Source organism: Rhinolophus sinicus, linkage group LG10 (genome assembly GCF_036562045.2).
Source record: "Rhinolophus sinicus isolate RSC01 linkage group LG10, ASM3656204v1, whole genome shotgun sequence".
In the NCBI taxonomy this organism is placed as follows: Eukaryota; Metazoa; Chordata; class Mammalia; order Chiroptera; family Rhinolophidae; genus Rhinolophus; species Rhinolophus sinicus.
Window position 1 is genome coordinate 5,699,444 of NC_133759.1, and position 21,040 is coordinate 5,720,483.

The 21,040-nt window shown below is 54.1% G+C and overlaps 1 protein-coding gene across 1 annotated transcript; it reads left to right on the forward strand.

Moving 5' to 3' along the window:
- Positions 1–277: 277 nt before the first annotated feature.
- On the forward strand, positions 278–5,622 carry CISH (cytokine inducible SH2 containing protein). Its single transcript, XM_019723744.2, has 3 exons — positions 278–567; positions 3,574–3,794; positions 4,029–5,622. Exons 1-3 carry the CDS (start codon positions 548–550, stop codon positions 4,559–4,561), a joined length of 774 nt encoding a protein of 257 aa, XP_019579303.2. The 5' UTR covers positions 278–547; the 3' UTR covers positions 4,562–5,622.
- Positions 5,623–21,040: the final 15,418 nt, after the last annotated feature.

The window sequence follows — 21,040 nt, forward strand, 5'->3', positions numbered from 1 at the left end:
CTAGAGGGTGTAGAGCCCCGGCCCCTCCCTGGCCTTCTCCAAACCGGGTCTTTCCCTACTCTTCTTTAGGTCACGCTCAACCACGCTGGATCACGTCAGCCTCGGGTTCCTGCCCTGCAATTGGCCCATCCTGGCCACTCGACTCCGCCTCATGCGCTGCGATTGGTCAGCGTGCGGGACCCCGCCCCATTTTCCTGGAAAGTTCTTGGAAATCTGTCAAAAGTGTTTCCTTTAGAGACCCACGGTCCCAGAAGTCGGAGCGGACGCCCCCGCCCGCGCCTCTCCGCGGTCTGGTTGCACAGCCGGCGGTTCTAGGAAGTCGTCGCTTCCGGGAAGGGCTGGGACACAAAGGACAAAAGATTAGGCGGCTCGCCCCGCCTCGCCCTTCTGTCCCGCCCCACGCGCCCTCCTGGCCGGCCGGCGCCGCCGCCTCTCAGTTGCTGACCGCCGTCTGTGCGACCCGGTTGCCTGTCCTGCACTGGCTCCCTTCAGCCGCCGCCGTCCGGCCGAGCCCCAGCTCCCGAGCTGCCGCTGCTGCTGCCGGGACATGGTCCTCTGCGTTCAGGGGTAAGCGCGGCTGTCCACCCCAGCCCAGCCTCCACGCCCGGAACACGGGCCTCGTGCTAGCCACCGGGTATTGAGAGGGTTTGACGGGTTGGAGATGACCGAGTGCGGAAGGACATCGGGAGTGACAACAGGGAATGGTGACGACACCGTCACCACCTCTACTCTCACTGTGGGTAGGAAAACTGGGGATCGGCTGGCCACGGGAGGAACAGAAGGAGAGCTAAGCCTGGGTTCTGGCTGAAGCAGGTAAACGCCAAAGGCAGCGCGTCCTCCAAAACGTGGCTCACCTGCCCAGACCCCCCGTCTGGGAAAGAGCGCTCTACTCTAGTCAGCGGGTGCTGGGTCTGTCTACTGGTGACCTTGAGCCAGCCCCTGCTTCTCTTCCATCATCCCCTCTCCCACCCTGGGCTAGCAATTATGCTCTCCTTGAGAACCAGCCTGAGATCCTTGCCTCTTCTCAGGCTGGCAACTGTGGACCAGCAGCTCTTTCAGAGTCTGGTCCTGCCTGGGGCACCCCAACAATTGCCTCACCCAGTCTGGGATCCTGCCTCTCTTCTCCAAGTTTCCCAGACTTGCAGGGTGTGGGGGCGGAGGGGTGCTGATAAAACAGAGGCTTGGCCTCAGCTGAGCATTGTTGGCACATTCCTTCTGCCCAGAGCCTCAGCCTCCCCTTCAACCAAGGGATCTAACACTTTCCAGACTGATCTAACAGGAGCTCAGAAAGCTCCAGGGAGAGCTGGGTGGCCCAAGGACTGCTGTTATCAGAACTGGGTGGTACCAAGTGAGGAAGGTAGGGCAAGGCTGAAGTGCCCCTTGCCCTTGCTCTGAGCGGTCCTGTTTCCAGACTGGAGACTTGGAGGTGCCAGGAAGATGACTCCTATACTTTTCCCAATTGTCTCCAGCATCTGCCTTCCTCCTCTCTGAATTCTGGGACTCCTGAACACCTCACCACCCCTCCACTGCCTTCATCCTCAGACACCTCCAATTCTTGGGTTCCACACTCTTTCCCTTTGCTCTAGCTGAACCTCAGGGCCAGTATTGTGTGTCAGTCAGCACGATTTTAAGACCTACACACACACAGCCACAGACGAGCTGGTGCCCTCCTAGGGTAGGGACAGGGGTTCCCAGCTGTAGGGCGGCCAGTTTTGCTGAGGGGTCTCCCCTCAGGGCTGAGTTTGCCCCCACTGGCATGTGTCTCCAGGCAGGACTCACAGGCTAGACTTCACAGCAGGCACACACACATACAGGCCACCCGCACCTGGAATGCACCAGCTACCACCCCCACCGTGGATGATACAGCCATGACACACCCCTCCCCAGATACAGTCACTCACGAGAAGTTTGTGGAAACCAACACGGCCGTTCATGCACCCAGACACCATATCAGCCTTAGAGGTGTCCACACCCACATGTGCCCTACTAAGTTGTCTAGACATGGCCACCCCCAGAGGCTCCAGCCTGACTGGCTAGCTGCCTACCATGCTGGAAGATTCCTAGGCCTGAGCTGAGCTCTGAGGCCCAGCAGGCAGAGCACCAGCCAGTTCCTTGGAACTCGGCCTCTGGCTAGCTGAGTGGGATCCCAGAGCCCCCACAGTACAGCCAGAGTGGGTGTGGAAGAGTAGTAGGCAGACAGCGGTGTTCCAAGGTCTTGTGGCCCCTTCAATTCATGAGTGGTCATTGGCACTGATTTGTTGAAGTTTTCTATGGGTCACCCCTAAGCTTTACTGTCAACTCCGGCTCCTGCTACCAGCTCCTGTGCCCACCTCTTCCTTCCTCGTGAGCAATACCAGGCACTGTACCCAGGCTGTCATCTCTGCCTGGAGTGCCTTCCCTTCTATGCCTTCCTTTGGCCTGGCAGACTTGGTTCAGGAGCTGGGAGACCCTGACTTTCCCCTGACACCCTTTGCTTTTATGACTGGGTATAAGTTCTCCTTGAGGGTTGGGCCAATGATTTCTTTATCTTGGTGCCCTGAGGCCCAGCAGGGGACCAGAACCAGATGTATTTTGTGAGGAGTGAGGGATGACCAGTTGTCCCTTCCTTGGAAACCAGGGCCATGCCCTTCACTCCAGGAAGCCCAGGACCATCATGCTGGGTGGGCACCCTCTAGCAAGAAACTACTGCTCACATTGAGGTCAGTTCAGCAACCCAACTGGAGCCAACTGAGAATATGACAAAGCGCTCATTATCTGGGCTGGTAGGACCCCTCACTGGGAGTGAGGAAACAGCCCTAGTGAAGAGCAAGGTTTGCGTAAGATCAGAGAGCCTAGTGGAGCTGTCTTGCCAGGGTGAGATCTGGAATGTGAGATGAGTTCCCTGCCCTTTGGCAGGAGCTCATATTTATGGGAGGTGGGACTTACCAGTGCCTTTAGAGGCCACTGTCCCCCTGAGACCCTCAGCTGGGAGGTGCAGAGAGCAGGATGGGAGGCTGACCTGTTTAAGCCCTGCCCCGTGTGGACCTAGTTCCCTCCAGTAGATACTCCTGTCCATGGGGAGGTAGCACATGGCCTCAGGCCTCCCACCATAATCTCGGGCCTCTCTGGAGGACCCCACGCAGGCCCATGCCATGGCTCAGCCAGGACCAATGCCATTTAATCAGCCCACCTCAGCCAGGAGGGCACCAATATGAGGTTTCTATGCACTGGATCCTTTCAGTGTGGTGGGGACACCAACTGGCCACTGTGAGCTAGAAATGCCTATGGGGAATGATCTGTGGTTTTGGTTGGTGCAAAATAGAGATTACTTAATGTTTAATGAATGCAGGAGGGTGGAGAAGTCTCTTTCAAAAGAGAACCCACATGTGGGGGAAGCTGCCAAGGGGACTTTTGTGAAGACAAGTGGGAGCTGGGGTACTGGACTCATTGAGCCCATGGGTGGGCAGAGGGGAAGCTGAGGCTCATAGTAAGAAAGACTGGCCAGAGGTCACATAGCCAGTCTGGGGCGTAGGGGATCTCTAGAAATGGGGAGAACACAGGGCCTCCACTCACTGCCAATCCACTCCCTTCTAGACCTTGTCCTTTGCTGCCTGTGGAGCAGATCGGGCAGCGGCCCCTGTGGGCCCAGCCCCTGGAGCTGCCTGAGCCAGCTATGCAGCCTTTACCTGCCGGGGCCTTCCTGGAGGAGGTGACAGAGGAGACCCCGGCCCAGCCAGAGAGTGAGCCCAAGGTGCTGGACCCAGAGGAGGATCTGCTGTGCATAGCCAAGACCTTCTCCTACCTTAGGGAATCTGGTGAGTCTGAGGATGGGGACAGGCATTGTCCTAGGAAGTCTAAAGGGAGAAGCTTAGTCCTGCCTGTTAAATCTGATTTGAGAGTCATGGCCCTGCCCAGGAGAGTCTGATGAGGGAGTTAGGGAGGTACAGTCCTCCCCAGGGAAGCATGAAGGGGGAGGCAGAGCCCTGGGTTGGTACCCCCCAGCTAATTTCCACTGTGACCCTCTCTTGCCCCCATCTCCACTTGCTTAGGCTGGTACTGGGGTTCCATTACGGCCAGTGAGGCCCGGCAACACCTGCAGAAGATGCCAGAGGGTACGTTCCTCGTACGGGACAGCACTCACCCCAGCTACCTGTTCACACTGTCAGTCAAAACCACCCGAGGTCCCACCAACGTGCGCATTGAGTATGCCGACTCCAGCTTCCGCCTGGACTCCAACTGCCTGTCCAGGCCGCGCATCCTGGCCTTCCCGGACGTGGTCAGTCTCGTGCAGCACTACGTGGCCTCCTGTGCTGCTGACGCCCGGAACGACAGCCCTGACCCTGTCCCCACTCCGGCCCTCTCTATCCCTAAGGAAGAGGCGCCTAGAGACCCAGCGCTGCCCGCCCCTGCGGCCACTGCTGTGCACCTAAGACTGGTGCAGCCCTTTGTGCGCAGGAACAGTGCCCGCAGCCTACAGCACCTCTGCCGCCTGGTCATCAACCGTCTGGTGGCCGACGTGGACTGCCTGCCACTGCCCCGGCGCATGGCCGACTACCTCCGCCAGTACCCCTTCCAGCTCTGACCCAGCCAGGCCTCCTTCCCTGCCTCACCCAGCCATCCCCTGGAGGGGACAATGGCCCCAGCTGGACTTGGGCTCTCAGGTTGTTTCTCCTCCAGTCATCCTGTTGCCCACGTTACCTGGACAAGCAAGAGTCAGCAAGACCAAAGCTGGGCACGAAGGGTAGGGGCAAGCATCACACAACGAGGAGGTCACACCCGCAGCTACTATGTGGCTCCATTGTAGTGAGCCATGTGTCAGAAGACAGGGAGACAGGCAGGCCCTCATCTAACCCTGTGGGCTGGGCCCAGGCCCCCACTCGCCTGCTGTGGCCTCCTGAACTATGCAGACTTTGCCGGCCCTGGCTTCTCCGTTCCCAGGGTGGGGCGGGCCTCCTCCTTCCAGCCGCCCTTCTCAGGGAGAATGGCGGCCAGAGGACTTGAGGTTGACAGTGACAGTGCCTTGGTGGGGAAGCAGGCCAGGCTGGGCACTGCACAGTTATACAGTATTTATTTATTTATTCTCCTTGGTTGGTCTCAGGGCGAGCCAACCCCACCTCTCTGCCCTGAGCCCTACGTGCTACGGAGACCCCAGCTTCTCTAGTTCTTCCCTGTGGAGAGCCCCATCCTGAGACGGGTTGCTGGATCCAAGGCAGTCGTGGATATCCTGGAGCTGACACCCCCAACCTGTGAATGTATCCACCCTCTTCTGCCCCCAGCCCTGTCTGGAAAGGGTGACTGAATGGACAAGAAAATGGAGCCACAGTGTGGGCACCCAGCAAAGCCTGGCACTCATCCCCTGGCAGGGCAGAGCCCTGTCTGCGCAGAGCTGGTCTCGCTAGGGCACAATCCTGCATGAGTGCATGTGCCAGGTCAGGAAGGACATGCCAATTCAAGGGCTGCCGCTCCACTCTGCTGGGTCTGCTTCCTGCCCACGGAGGTTCCTGCCATGAGACAGGGAAAGAAATACATATCTGATAAGATTTTATAAAATTATTATTATAACCAAAAAAATCAGTTTGGTAGTTTTATTTCTTCCACCGATTTTCTTGTAATGACAATAAAATTGTACCTTTCATTTGTGGAGCCCTGAGTGGGTCCTCTTTTGAGTTCTGTACACAGTTTGTCCCCTTTGATCTATTCTCATTTTATTATCACTTTACATCTGGGGCAGCTGAGGCCCAGGGACCTGATGTGGCTGACCAGACCCTGCCAGGGGACCCACTGAAGAGTGGAGGGGACAGGGAACAGCTTTTATCCTCTCATCCCCCTTTGTTCCCCTTGCAAGATGGGAGGCAGGAGGTGAAAGCCAGCTGGACTGCCTGCAGGGGCACTGCCAGGCCACTGCCAGGTGTGGGGGGGGGTTAGTGGCAGGAGAGCACCAGACCTGAGAGGTGTGTAAACAGTAGGAGCCGATTAAAGATTACAAGTGGAGAACTGTAGGGGAGTGGGTGCTGTGGACCACTCCTGGGGGCAGCATCTTCTGAGATGAGGCCAACAGTCAGAGAAGCCAGGGTCAGTTGTCCCCGGGAGACGGGACAGGGAGTGCCAAGGAAGCAGAGTGTGACTAGGAAGCTGATATTCCCGACCCCGCGGAGGCCCGAGTAAGGCTCATTCTGTGCAGGGGGCAGAACAGTTGAGTTGGGGATGGTAGCCAGTAAGCTGGCAGGGTCTGGCCTGAGGTGGGGGCTGGTGGGGTCGGGGGACTGTCTCCTCTCACTCAGGGTCCCGCAAACCAGAAGTGGATGGAAGAGCAATTAAAATGAAAACACTCTCCCTTGTCTGATGGTCTGACTTAGGAATATTTCTGCACCTGGAATATGTCCTGAAATTTCCTGCACCTTTACTTGAACACCTCACAGAAAAACATCTCTGAACCTCATTCGTAGCCTTCTAACCCTTACTTTAGAAATAGTTCTAACCTTCCTGTTAGCCTTTAGACAATTAGAAGTTGCAGATTAGAAGAGGCCAACGCTGGCAGATTGAGGGCAGGAAGTTGTGAGGAGTGACATATTGGTGACAAGGAGGAGACAGGAAAGAACAAAAAGCGAGAACTACGGAGGCCCAGGACTTTGGGAGCTGCTATTGGGTGAAAGTGAGCAGGAGGTGGGTGAGAACTGGCTTTACTGGGAGTGGTGCCCAGACCCAGCTGTCCAACCTGGTGCGTTCTCTGTTGCTGGCGTTCTCTGTTGCTGGCGGCAGGGCCTGGCGGCACGCCCCCTCCAGATCACAGCAGCTCTGCCAGGGATGTGTGCAGCTCCTCATTGCTTCAGCCTGGATCTTTGTGACTCCCAGAATGCCTGAGGTGACCCCTCTGTCTACTCCACCCCCAGATATGAGTCACCCAGTGGGAGGGTAGACAACATGAAAGGGCCAATGTCAGGCTGTTCCCCACCTCGTGCTGGGGTCTGGACAGAAAGCTTCTTTGGCCAGAGGAAGCCCAGAAACTTCATTGTGCACAGAGGGGAGACGTCTCAGGGTGCCCACTGGGTGCTGGCAACGGACAAGGGCTTTGCACCTCATGTAGTGCTCACCACAACCCTGGGAGTAGGTCTATATATTACCTATACTCCACAGATGAGGAAACTGAGGCCCAGAGGGGCAAGGGACTGGCAGAGGAAGTGAGGCACAGAGAAGAGCTAGCCCTAAGGGGTCCCAAATGCCCATCTGCCTTTGGGCTGCTACATGAAATTGCGAGGACAGGCAGCTGGGGTGGCAGCTTTCAGGCAAATCACTCTTGGATGTCGGTTTTATCCCCGAGTCCCTGCCTGCTATGTTCTCTAGGGCCAATGGCCTGGCCAGCACGGTCCTATGCTCCTCACCCTTGCCTCAGCTCAAGCCAGGGTCCCTCTCTTGCCTGGGGAGGGGCTGCCAGCTTCTTCTAACCCACGGCATTTTTCTGCTTCAATCTTATTTTCATGTTTCCACATTAGGGAAGTGAGTGATGTCTGCCAAGAACAGAAACAGAGGACAGCATGTCATTGAGTCCCAGACCCAAAACAGAGACCCAGTCTGACAGATGCTGACAGTCCTCTGGTCAGTGCGCTCAGCCCTGGGTGGCCCTGGGCTGGTAAGAGGGGCGCACTCTGCCGGCACTGGCCAGGGAGACAGAGGAGCCGTCCGGGGGGTGCGCAGCCCTGCACGACATACAAATAAGAACTGGTGGTCACACGTTACCAGTTAAGTCCTTTCCCAGCTCACATGCTCCTCGGGCACCAACTGGGCCAGACTCTGTCTAGGCCCTGAGGGCACAGCAGGGAAGAAGATGAACCTGATGCCCATCCTTGGGGGCTTGTGCGCGGGTGGGCAAGAGACAATAAAAAAGGGAACAAATGCGTACTTGGGGCAAGTTTTGAGAGTAAATAAAGCAAAGCAGAGGATGGAGCAGAGAGTGGCTTTGAGTGTGAGGTCACTGCTACAGATGAGAGGGTCAGGGAAAGCTCTGGAGCAGGTGGCACTGAGCCTGGACACCCAAGCAAAAAGCAGGAGCTGGCTATGCCCACAACTTACGGCAAGGGCATTCCAGGTGGCAGGAACCGCCAGTGCCAATGGCCCTGAGGCAGGAACAAACCTGGTCTGATAGGAACTGAGAGCCTGGGATGGCTACCCAGGGCAGAGGGGGCACATGGGGTAGCGGAGCGCCTCTTCAGAGTTTAGCAGGGAAATGCTCTGATCTGAAGTTCATTTCTAAGCGGTGGACCTGTGGGCTGGGTGAGGATGGCCCCATGAGGGCCTGGGGGCAGGAGGCCAGAGGAGACTGAGAGGTATGGGATATGGCGGGGGGTGGGGGGGTGAGGTGGGAGTAGGAGGAGGCAAGGGCTGCACCTTGGTGATCCTGGGCGGGGTTCATGCTCCATTGAGTTCTCACGAAGGCTTGCACACCAGCAGAGGTTGTCCCCATTTGCAGCTGAAGAGGTAAGACTCAGAGAGTGGTTGTGGCTTTTTCAGGGTCACACAGCTTGTGAGGGGCAGAGTCAGGGTTCAAACTCTGACTCCAGAGCTTGTTTGTGTACCAACTGCTGTGCTTTGCCTCCCAGGGGCTAGCAAGCTAAAGCCCTGGCAACCACAAGGTGCTGAGGGCATGCAAAAGGGGTGGGGCGATTCAGGAGGGCTTTCTGGAGGAGGGGGCAGGAGCTGGGGCTGGGCCCTGAAGGATTCTGTCAGGCCATGGGGAGGTGGGTTTGGAGATTGATCCTGTGTGCTATGCCTCCCTGGATTCACAACACCCCTCCAGAATGACTTTGGGGACAGCAATTTCACTGGGTCATCCAGGTTTCTCTTGTCAGTGAGAGGTCTTGCTGGGATGCTTCATCCATGATCACTGAGTGTCCTAACACCCCCTGGATCGCCAGGGCCCCTGCACCTGGGTCTGGCCTTTCAGCGGCCAACTGAGCAAATCTTGATAGGCCAAGGATGAACTCAGGTCTGAATGGGACTGGGGGCATGGCCAGGCTGGCTCCACTGTCAGAGGGGAAATATCTGACCCTGCACAGCCACGCACAGAGCAGTGGAATAGCAAGGGGCCTGAAACAGGCCTGAAGGAAGGCAGGAGGATTCCGGGGACCTCCCAGAGGCCCTCTTCCCCCAGGAGAAGTGGAGCCTGTGCAGGCCTGGACAGCCCTTTCACACCAACCTGTTAGACCAGTTTCAATATAAAGCAGGTTCAAGCTTTGCCAGAAATTCAGTTGTTTTTCGTGGTGAATGTGTCCTCCCTACCCCTGACTGCAAGGTGTGGGGCCCCATCCCCAGCTCAGACCACTGCCCAAAGGGTCACTCTCTCCGACAGTCACTCTGGGGCAGCAGGCTTGGGCTCCCATGTCCGAGATTTGAGACAGAGGAGGCCCCTGGAGGATTCGTCCTCCTGGCACAGCCCCACACCCTGGTTTTACCCCAACCTCCCCTCAAGTCTGGACTGAGAGCTGTGTGTACACTTGGTGCTGGGGACTTTCCCTCAATCTCACTGAACTCAGATGATTCCCCGGCTGTGAAACAAGGAGAGTGACAGCACTTCTCTCAGAGGGGACATGCGGGTCCAGGGGAATTGGGGATTTTTGAGGTGATATTAAGGAGAGACTGAGAAAGTTCAACCCAGCAGTTGCTGCAGCTGTCACTGTAACTACTCCTTGTCCATTTGTTTTAATCCCACTTGCGAGGTGGGCTGCACAGGTGTTGATGTCCCTTGAGGTCCCCGTGGGCTGGAACTCCCTGGGCCTCCAAGCAGCTCGGAACCCCATCAGCTCTACAAGCCCAGCCCTCTGCCTTCAGGTGTCATTTGCCATCCATGACCTTGGATTCTAGTCCTGGGTGAACACACCCTTTGGTTTGATCTCAGTGTGGGCCGGAGTGGAGACGAGTCCAGCTCAACCTTCTAGCACCTTCTTTCCCAGCTCCAGTAGAGATTAGGCCATCTGCTGCCCTTGCCCCAGACCTAGGGGTGGGTCTCCCTCAGGCCTGTTACTTGCCCAGCCCTCAGCGGTCTGTGAGTTACAGGTGAAGGAGGTGAGCTAGGCAGGTGCCTCTGGGTTTGTTCCATTTCAAAGATGTACGTCTGAGACCCAGAGAGGCAGAGTAGCTTGTCCATAGTCATCCGGGGAGGAAGTGAGCATATGGGGTTTGAATGCCAGGCTAGAAGCCATGTCCCCTCCCCTAGAACTGGGGTCTCCTGCCTGCTGGCTGGCAGTGTGAACAGCCTGGTCCATGGCCACCCAGACTCCTAGTGTCCAGACCTGGGCTCTTCACTGCCCCTAGACACACCTCCACCTTCTCCCATCTTGGACACAACCCCCACATTCACTCCTGGCCTGTTGATCTCCAAGTCTATTCACCTTGGTCCCTCCCGAGCTGCCCCCTGCTGCTCCCATGGCCCAGATCTAGCCTTTCTATTGCTTGCTCACCTGGCTAGACCATCCCGGTGCCTCCTCAGCAGTCTTACCAGCATCTCCAGAGTAAGGTACTTACAAACACAACCTTGCCCTGCCTTCCCCACTTAGTGGTGTTCACAGGCTTCTCCCATATCTCGCCCATGCTTTACCCCAGGCTCCAAGCTCTGGCTTTTCAGATTGCCAGGCCATTCCATTCTGCTTCCTCCAAACAGTCCATCATGCTGTGTCATTCATCCTGGAATGTCCTTCTTCCTCAGTCCTACCAGGGCAAACTCTTACTCATCCTTCAAACCCCAACTCAAATGTTCCTTTTCTGAGAAGCCTGCCCTAACTTCCCCAGCCTTTATTCATGTCTGCGTTAGGTATCCCACTGCATCCTGGGGCATTTCCCTGGAGCCTGAGTTTTTTCAGTTCTCTCCAACCTGGGGAGGAAAACACATACTTTCCATAACAGATTAAAAACAGCCATTCTTTGGCTTCTTGTGAAATCTCCTTTCTCTCTCTCTCTCTCTCTCTCTCTCTCTCTCTCTCTCTCTCTCTCTCTCTCTCTCACACACACACACACACACACACACACACACTTCCCATAAAGTTCCCTGGAGATGTCTTTGAAGAGGCAAATCAGCCAAATGGGAAGAATGTAGGCAGGGTTCAAAGCTCAGCCCCTCTGAAATTGCTCTGGGACTTCAGGCAAATAGTTTAACCTCAGTTTCCTCCTCTGTCTAACAGAGATAGTAGTATAGCCCATGCCACAGGGTGTTTGGAAAGTGTGGAAAAAGTGTGGAAAGTGGTGGCTCTGGCTGTAGGGGATGCAGAGTGAGTGCAAGCTGTTGCTCATCTCTGAGTAGGAGGAGACTTGTGGTGTGGCCAAGCTTTACGCTCAATGGAAAGACAGTTGCTTCCATGACCCAGGCCTGGTTGAGCACAAGAGGTAGCCTCTGAGGGCTGAGGGAACTTGGGACTGCCACGACTCCTCCAGGCAGTCCTCTACGACTATTCTACCACACAGTCCCCACTAGTGAGACCCACACTCCATTGGAGTGGCTGGAGGGAGAGTGGTACCCAGCAAATGTTCCCTGTGTTCCAGCGACTTTCCCCTTACCCGACACCAGTGAGCCACACTGGGCCTTTCCTGTCACCAGAGCTGAGCGTCTCCTCTATCAGAGGTCGGATTGCACTCAAAATCTGGGTTGGGCCAAAGCTTTGTTCTTAAAAGTGCCTATCTGGCCCTCAGCCTCCTCCCAAGAAGCATTTCACTGCTCCCCACCCCCACTAGCCCCATTTCGGAGGAGAGACATCTGTGTGTGTGTGTGTGTGTGTGTGTGTGTGTGTGTGTGTGTGTGTGTGTGTTGACCTTTGCACTTGGCAAACATTCCTTTGTTTTTCTCAGCTCCTTTGGGTGGATGGCCATGGTAGGAGGAGCTGTAAGGAGAGCAGGTTCTCAGGAAACCTTTTCTCCAAAGCCCCAGAGACATAAAGCCCAAGGAGACACTGGAAAGCGAAGGCTTTTCCAGAAGGAGGTGGGTTACAGAGCAGTCAGAGGAGTGTGGGTAAGAGAGAATGGGGGCCTCCTAGCAAAGAGCACTCTTAACCCTTCCTGAGTGCCTGTAGGGGCTGGCCCTGGGCATCCTTGCCAGGTCAGTGTTGTCAGCCTGGCATCTAGTAGGCAGGCTGAGCTTAGGCAGCAGTGTATGACCTGGGCAAGTCGCTTATCTCCCTGAGCCCCATATGTCTCAAAGTAGACCGAAGTCCTGTCTTTGCTGTCAGAGCCATCAGCGCCCTCTCTCCCTACCCCGGAGGTTCTCAGGCTGGTCTCTGTAGCCCTTGACCTCTTCACTCAGAGCCAGTGGGTGCCTGATTGGGGGCTGTGGGCAGTATCAGCCCCTCTCATCACCTTGACAATCACCCCCTTTCTCCTTTAGGTCTCAGTGGGTAAACTGGGGCATGCTAGGCTCCAGGAGATCCCTGGGCCTTGTAGAGGGCAAAGAAGGCGTGGTGTGGGCACCCCACCCCCACCCTGGGTGAGGTGTTTTCGCTAGAAATGCAGCAGCTGTGGCAGGAGGCCTCTTCCCAGGAAGAAAGAGCAGAGTGCCTCTTCCAAGAACTCTGAGAAGGCAGGGGCGGGGGAAGCGGGGGAGTTAATTTTAAACCAAACAGCCTTCAACGCTTCTCAGGAACTGGTTGCTCAATGTGATCTGGCAGGTCCCAGGCGGGTGGGCAGGCCTGGTGCCAGCTCAGAGGTGGTGCGGGTGGAGGACATGTCCCAGAGGGGGAGGCCCAGTGACCTTGAGGGAAATTGGGCCCTGTCCTTGCTCACGAATCAGAGCTTGTCACCTCCGACTCCCACCAACCTGACCCAACTTCCTCTGTCCTAACCAAGCAATGTGAAATTATTACAGGATTAATACAAGTGTCATATCCTCCCAAGGGCCCCAAGGCTGACTGACCCACTCTTCCTTCCCTGCTCAGAACCTGCCACTCCTGTCCCCTGGCCTGTCCTTCTGAAGGTTATCTGATGAAGGCCTGCTCTGAGGCCACAGTAAGGCCTGTGCTGTAGCCTATGGGATGGGACCCTGGGGTGTCAGGCTAATGGGGGGGAGGGGTGATGGAGGGGAGAATGCAGTGCAACAAGCTGGCAGAAGTTCTGAGCCCAAGGAGTGAGCCTCCTGTGTGTGCAGGGAAGCTGAGCTGAACTCTGGCCTGACCTCATAGCTGACTGGGAGTCAAGCGCCTTCACACACACTGACCTCCTGTACCCCACCCCAGTGTGGCCACCCCCTCCCAGCTGACAGCCTGGGCACACCTCCCACCGTCTGGTCCCTAAAGAGAACCTCCCAGGAGACCCCCTCCTCCACTACCTCCACCAGCTGCCCAATGCGACCCTAGTAGCCCGGGCAGGGTGAGGCCTATGTTCTAGGAAAGAATCCTGAGCAAATGCTGCCAGGAGCTAAAGTTCTTGGAACCAGCACTGCAGTGAGAGGGGATACTTCCTGGAACTTGCTGGCCACTCCAGGGAGAGAGGCTCAGAGGACAGGCAGTGACCTAGGTGAGGGGGAGGAGATGCCAAGACCTTAACTTGAATCCTTGCCTCCAGGAAGCCCTCCCTGACTGCAAGTGTCTCCTTCAATTCCCTCATCTCGGCAGTGAGTCTGTTGGGTCCCTCTAATGGCTCTGCCAGCAAAGGTCCAGGTCCGGTATGGTCTCTGCAGTACCCAGTGTCCAGCTCAGGAATAGGCACAGAGTAGACAGCCAGAAACGGGCGGTAGGGAAGGAGCATGTATGACTGGGGGAGGGGCACTGTGCAGATGTGAACGCATGGGTGAAAGTGGGATGGGAGGCTCCAGTGTGTTGCCCAGGCCAGTAAGCAGCCAGCGATAGGAAGGGCTAAGGGAGGGTAGGAGGAAGGGCAGTGGTTCAGCAGTGCCAGTCCCCCTTGCTGGTGGACAAGCAGCGTCTGGCCGGATTCCTGTCACTCCTTCAGGCCAGTCTTTTCCGACAGGGCCTTTCCTCTGATCCCTGTCCCACAGCTGGGTCACAGGCCCCAGCGTCAGCGTCAGGCCACCTAGAGTAGTCCCAGCACCAGTGCCCAGCTGTGCAGCCTTGAGCATGCCTTTGGCCTGTTGAGGCCTCAGTTTCCCTCCCTGGAGAGTGGAGAGAAACTGCAGCGCCCCCAGAAAGGCTGTGAGGGTTGTGACCCAGGTCTGGGACTGGGTTGGGGCCCAACTACACTTTGAGAGAGTGGCCACGAGTGTTCCCATCACAGGGCCCCAGAGTTGGCACCGTCAGAGCCGGGGTCTTGAAACCCAGCTGAGGGGACTGGGACAGGTCAGAATCAGCATAGAGGGGAAGTAAGGGACTCCCCTTTTGGCTGGGTGGTCTTGCGGCAGCCATTTGACCACTCAAGACCTGTTTGCCTTCAGAAGAATGGAGCACCCTTTCTAGCCAAGGCTGGACAGAGGTGTGGGCAGGGACTTGCCTCTTCTGTCCTCCTCTCAGGTCACTCCTTGGTTCTCACAGCTCCAGGCCTGCTCCCCACCCATCCGCAATGTGTCATAGGAAGCGAGCCCCCAGCCCATCTTCCAGGGGCCAGTTGAGAAGGGCTGGGACAATGCCCAGGTGGGGGCTGTGAAGCGGGGCTGTGACAGAGATGTCCTTTGACCCTTGTAGGAGGATGGTGGGGCACCCTCGGGACATAGTTCATTAATGTACTTGTGCTTTGGAGTACTGGTTTCTCTGGGGCCACCGGAAGCAGCTGGCAGTGGGTGGGAGACCCTGGTACCTGCACCAGGTCAGGAGCCTGCTGTGATATGGGAGAACTGGACTTGGAACCCACCCAACCTGAGTGGGCAAAGCTGGGTGGCATCTACCAGATTTGCAGGGGACACTGGTGCCCTGCTATAGGTGGTTCTAGAGCCAGGCAACCTGTGTGACTTGAGCCAGTCACGAATGCTCTCTGAGCCCCACTCTGTAAAGTGGGGACGACGTTATCACTCACCTTCTGGAATCGTGGTAAGCAGTAAATGTATACATTTGGTGATTTCTCCTTCTCCTTACAATCTCCCACCTCGTCCCACCTCTGCAGCACCATCTTGACCATAAGTCCATGCAGACACAAGCCCAGCAGCACTCTTTCTCCGGCCCTTATTGAAACAAGAAGTACCTGTAGACACTTCTGCTTTTCCCACAGGAGCACAGGCCCTGATGTTTGCAGTGCTCCGGGCAAAAGGACAGCTGGAAGCCCTCATCACAGAATCTAAATATTTAAAAATCATAAATCAAGCTACAAACTGCTAATAAAATATGTTCTATCCTCCTATTCAACAAATAAACTTTCATAATAATAAAACAATCTGTAAATCTGTGATTTTTATATGTCTGAAAGTCATATAAAAATATATCAGAAAATCAAACACCAACGATGACTGAATTTAATAATTATTGCTCATGCCCAGGTGTTCAGTGACATTAGGTAAGAAAATAAAGACATGTCTAATTCATAAGTTATTATATATTTATTCTGTAACATGTACTGTTCTTACTTTTATTCCAGTAAAACTATTGATTATGTTGTTATAATCAAGATTGTCACATAATTACTATTCTATTGCCAGTAACGATTTAAAAGATTAAAACAAAATATTATATTCAAAGAGCACAAAATATAAATTAAATTAAATTTAAAATATAAAAATATTTAAAGTATTAAAATATATTTCAAGAAGTTATTTTTATGCTCATCAAAATTAATAAAATTAAAAGGCAAAATATAAACTATAGGTTATAATGAACTAACGTCAAAATTTAAATTAAAAAGATTTAAAACTAAAATTTTAACTTTTTAAATTTTTATTAACTTACATATTTTTATAGAAATAAACCTCAATTCACAGTCAAATACTCTGGGAACTTGGAGGTAGGTTCACAACCTCCCTGCATGTCCCTAGGGCCTAAATGGTGTCATCATGAGTGGGTATTTGGGTTTGTTTCATGCTGTACCAACCCTGAGTGTCGAATCCCCAGTGATGATGACACCCATTTATTATGAATTGATTGTCTGTGTGTTTGTGATACATTCTACATACAGGCGACCAGGCATATTAGAAGAGAGTGGTGACAGACCAGGCCCAATTTCTAATAAACGGTATTGGAACAATTTGGAAAAAAAAAAAAAAAAGTCCAATGTCTACCTCACAGAGGCAACCACCATTGATTCTAGATAGACTAAATATTAAAACATGACGAGTGACATCCTATGAGTCTTTTACAGCATCTCTCTAGGAGTCACAACAGTATCGATTCTAGGTGAGGAAAACTTTCTTCCTTCATGTGGCTGCCCTGCATATATGCAGGACAGGTCTGGAGAAAGGAGTCACATCAGAATTCCATTAATGCCCATTTAGAATCATCTCCCCATTTGGGGGCATTTCTCCCAGAAGTAGGCTCTGGGACATGGGTCCAAATACAAATAGCTTATGGGGGGTGATGCCCAAAAGCATCAGTAGGACGTTGAGAGACAGTTCTCCATGGTTCTCTCTCATTTCTGCCCACTTACCAATAGCACTGACTGCCCTGTTGCAGATGGTCCTCTCAAGGGTGATCGTTATAGCAAAGAGCCTTAGAAGACAGACCATGCATCTCCCTCCAGGGAAAGAGGCAGATTTGTTTATTGTCCAATACAATAAAGATAACAGCTCCCTCTGGGGCAAAGGTTGGGCAGGTTTGCTTGTAACCTATTATAAAATATTTGGGTTCCTTTAGCTCAGGGTTCCTCTCCTGTAATGTAACGCTCTGTGTGTGCAAGCATCATCTGGCTCTTATTGGGTCACCCTGTGAGAACAGGAAAGTGGCACAAGAAAGTGCGGATCCTCTGTCGACTGCTGGTACTGTGAGTAATAAACTGATCTTGGTTTCTGAACCAGGAGTCTGTGTCTTCTGCCAGCATCCTTGGGAATACAGTAGGCTCCCTTGTTAGCTTGCAAATCTCAGAGCCTCCCTAGTTCCTGACATAGAGGAGAGGGAAAGTGAGACAGGGAAGGAAAGGAAGCCTAAGTAGGTGTGTTAATGAGGGGGCTCCCGTGGGCAACTGAGGCTCAGTCCTCAGTTGAGAGATGGTATGGAACACACCTAAGGATTGTCCCATCCGAGGGGTGAGGATGCTGGGCTCTGTGTCCACCAACTCCCACCCTTCACTGACTTAAGGATGCTTGGGGGTGATCACACTGGCAGTTTTGGTCACTTTCCAAACTAGCATCTGCAGCAGAGAAAGTCTCAGGCTGAGCATTGCAACTGCTCTGTGGGAACTTGAGTGCAAGAACACGTGGGCTGCTTGGACCCGACCAGACTGTGGGCTCTGTGTGAACAGGGCCTTATCTGCATACTGACGATCCCCAGTTCCTGGCACAATGCCAAGCAGGCAGTGAGCGAATGCACACCACATGGCCCAGGGATAAGGGCCTGTTTACTTGCCTCTATCCTCCATTAGGCCATGAGCTTCTTATGGGCGTGTCTGTGTCAACTTTTTCTTTATACTCTAGTACCCAGGGCAGGCCTGGCAATCAGCAAATACTCACTGAAGGTTTGTTGCATGAATGATGCAAATAAATAAGCATCCAAAACAAACGAAGAAAACTCTAAGTCAGCCAAGAGTAGACTGAGCCATCTTTAACTAAAGAAAGGCTCTCTATCCAAAATCAGCAACATGTGCACCAGATAGGGTGGCACGAGAGGCATCCTACATACATGAGAAACAAGGTACAAATGCTGTAGCTATCACTATTTTTCATTATATTGAAGGTTTTAGCCAAGCTGTAGGCGAGGAAAATAAATAAGAACTATATACATTAGAAAAGACAAATTTGTCATTATTTGCAGTGATAAAATGTCAGTACAGAAATTCTAAAAGAAGCAACGAATAACAGATCTAAGAGAAAATAAGAAAGTGGCCAGTTATAAGATAAACCACATAAATTAACAGCTTGCCCAGGCACCAGTGAGAAGCACTGAGGACACCTCCCTACTTAATCAATAACAACAAACACTGTAGAATACCAGAGGAAGATGAGCAGCAGAGCCAGTTTTTCTTTAGAGGGCACAGGCCAGTGCAGCTAGGGGAGGAGGAAACGAGGCCTGGGCAACTGTAAGCCACCTGCCTCCTGGCTGTGAGTTTTACCCTCCTGGACCCCAGAATCCACCAAACCTTCTCCAGCGCCCCGAGCCAGGTGTGCTGGTCCAGGCAAGGTCCTGATGCCCACCCCCTGCCCCTCGAGCTGGCCCCTCTGCGTTAAGGGCTGCACACAAGTTGGCTGTTCCAAAGGGTTGGTTGGCTGAGACCATTGCCTGAGACATGGCAAAGCCACAGCTACAGCCCTGGACAGTCAGGGGTAAGAGAGAGAGGGGACAGCCAGGTAGCGATGGGCTCAGAGCCTCGTGAGGCAAAGGCAGTCTCTCTGACCTCTCCTGAGACCAAATGGGAGGGAAGCGCTCTGCAAAGAAGCAGAGGTCTATCTGGGGCCATTTAGTGAGAAAGCCTCACCCAACAAACCTGAGGGCTCTCTCCACTTTGTCCGGCCCCATTCTTGACCCCACCAAACACAGGCACAGGCACAGTACACAGTTAAGGGGTGCTCAGCATGTGGAAGAACAAACAAAACCTAGAATGGTAAACCCTGAGGGGTCAATCTTACTAGAGTGCAGTGTCCTGGGCCTCTGACCTTGGAGGGTGCACAGGGCCTTGTTGAAGGGTTGGGGGCAGGTCACGGTGATGATGGCAGAGTCGCCATTTCCTCTCCCAGCTCCAGGGCCCACCCCAGTGGCAAAGTCTGAAGGGCTGGGCTGGCCTGGGCGTGGCTCCCATGGTCTCAGCCTCAAAGGAACCTCCACCGCCAGCCGAGGGTTCTAGGGGTCAATTTTATGTTTAGTAGGTGGATGAACAGTGGACGGGAGTGAGGGGGACACGCCTCATTGCTGAGGACCAAGCCTAAGACTCCAGCCACTCATGAGGGGCCCATCAGCAGGAGTCCATGTCCAAGGCCACGAGCTCCTCAAGGACAGGGCCCCACTGAAACCACCCCACCTCCCTGGGCCTGGCTCATAGTTGGTGCTCAGTGCTTGTGGGTGAACGATGGGCCCGGGGATAGGAGGGGAGACAGGACAGAGGAACTCAGTCACCCCTTCCCTAAGCTTGGGAGGTAGCCTCAGCTCTCAGCAACCCAGGACCCCTCACAGAGGACGTTGACAGGAAAAGAGGACTTGTTCCAGATCCAGCGTCCTCACACGACCTTGAATTCCACCCCACCCTGGTGGCCCCAAGAGGAGGCTGAGGTGCTCCGCTCTTGGCTGTGACTCAGCGGAAGGAAGACAGGAAGGGGGGGTGATGGTGCTGGGGCCCTAGGGTTTTGCTTCTCATTTCTCTCTTTCCAAAGCACAACAAGTTCCCAGAAATGAAGGTACTTAGAACTACAGAAAGCCCAGGCTTTCAGGGGCACCGGGTTCCCCAATCCTCCCACCCCTGGGGGCACCACCACAGGGCCCAGGGAAGCCCCTAGTCCTTTTCCCCTGCTAGGGAACTTCTTCCCTGCCCCAGAACCAAGGATTGAGTACCTGGAAGGTCCACACCAGAGCCAGGAGGGGTCATGGATTCTTGAGAGTTTCCAGGAGCATGTGGCCCAGACTCACTTGCTGGGATACTTCTCTACGTGAGGGGAAGCCCTGGGAACCTCCACGACGTGTAGAGGTGAAGCACTCAGGGCGGGCTTCCTGGGAGAGGCAGAGGCTGCCTAAGCCAAGAACCTGAGGGATGGCACCCTCGGATGCCCCACGAGTTCCTTCTCCCTCCTTTCCCCCTCCCCTCCCTTCCTCTTCCCTTCCTTTCTCTTCTCTTTCCTCCCTCCTTTCTTTTCCTTTCTCTTTCCCTCTCTCTTTTTCTTTCATATTGTTAACTATTGAAAAAAAGCCAAACTGAAATTGAAAGACTACAAGTTGGACTTCAGACACGCTGCCACCATTTGTAACCACTTATCTGTGAGAGTCGGGGGTCTTGTTTGACCAAGATGAAACGCTGAAAACAATTAGACACCAAGATGACATGACTGCAGGTCCCATCCCAGCTTGTGTTCACTGCTGTTCTCCTTGCTGGACCTTATGCTAAGAAAGTGTTGAGAATTTGAACTTATAAAGTGCATTTATGTTTAAGATGCTACTTTTATCTTTTTTCAAACACACATTGGAGTTCCTTAGGAAACTTGGTTTGAAAGAAAGAACTTCACAGCTCTAGTGGGCTAGGCAGACAAGGAAGAGACAGAGGATCTCTGTGCAGGCAGAGAGCGGGGAGCTATGGTTAGTTCTAGAGCTGTGGAAGGTTTTCAGGAAGGGATTTAGGCCTGTCCACCTGGCACTTCCTTCCAGGACCTCCCAGGCTCCTCGTGACACGAAACGGCAGGGCAGGCTTCATAGCCCCTTATGCTGAGATGGGACTCACTCTCCTCACCGACTTGCCAGCTGAGAACCAGAGTCTGGGTGTCTGTCAGTCCCACCCCACATCCGGAGTACATCAGAGTCTCCTTTCGGTAGCAGCCACTTTCACTGACCTCCCCTCCCCCGCACACACACAGGGCTCCTCTGCTGTGGGGTGTGAAAATTTGGCACCCAAGGGCAGCTGGGAGGGGAGCAAGCTCACTTAAGGTCTGGTGCTTTCTGATTCGACAATTTTCCCTTTGCCCTGGAAGCCCATGTCTGCTCTGGAGTCACCCCACCTGGGTGTTGGGGACCTCTGGGAATTGAGGCCCGAGACTGCAGTCAGCCTCTGTGGCCTGCTCACCTCCTTTCCAGCTGGGAAGTCAGAGGACTGGGTGCAAACCCGAGCATGGCCACTTCCTGGTTATGTGATGTTGGGCAGGTTAAGCCTCAGTCTCCTCATCTGTCTAGTGGGCCCAGGAAGGCGTCCCTGACATGTAGACAGAAGGATTTGTGCAAAGGGCGCGGCACCTGGCACTAGCTTACACATGGTGATGCCAGTTACTGTTGTTGACCGTGCTCAGGCCTGGGACAGTGGCCTTCCCAACTCTGCTTCCAGGGCTGCCTCTGGGCTATGTCCCTACACAGTCGCATTTGGGTCTCCAGACAGC

What these genes read in the sequence shown, in the direction of transcription:
- CISH (XM_019723744.2), top strand. Translation starts at nt 548, where the DNA reads ATGGTCCTCTGCGTTCAGGG. An exon ending in ATGGTCCTCTGCGTTCAGGG is followed by an intron (nt 568 to 3,573) that starts GTAAGCGCGGCT and finishes ACTCCCTTCTAG; the next exon opens with ACCTTGTCCTTTGCTGCCTG. An exon ending in CTCCTACCTTAGGGAATCTG is followed by an intron (nt 3,795 to 4,028) that starts GTGAGTCTGAGG and finishes CCACTTGCTTAG; the next exon opens with GCTGGTACTGGGGTTCCATT.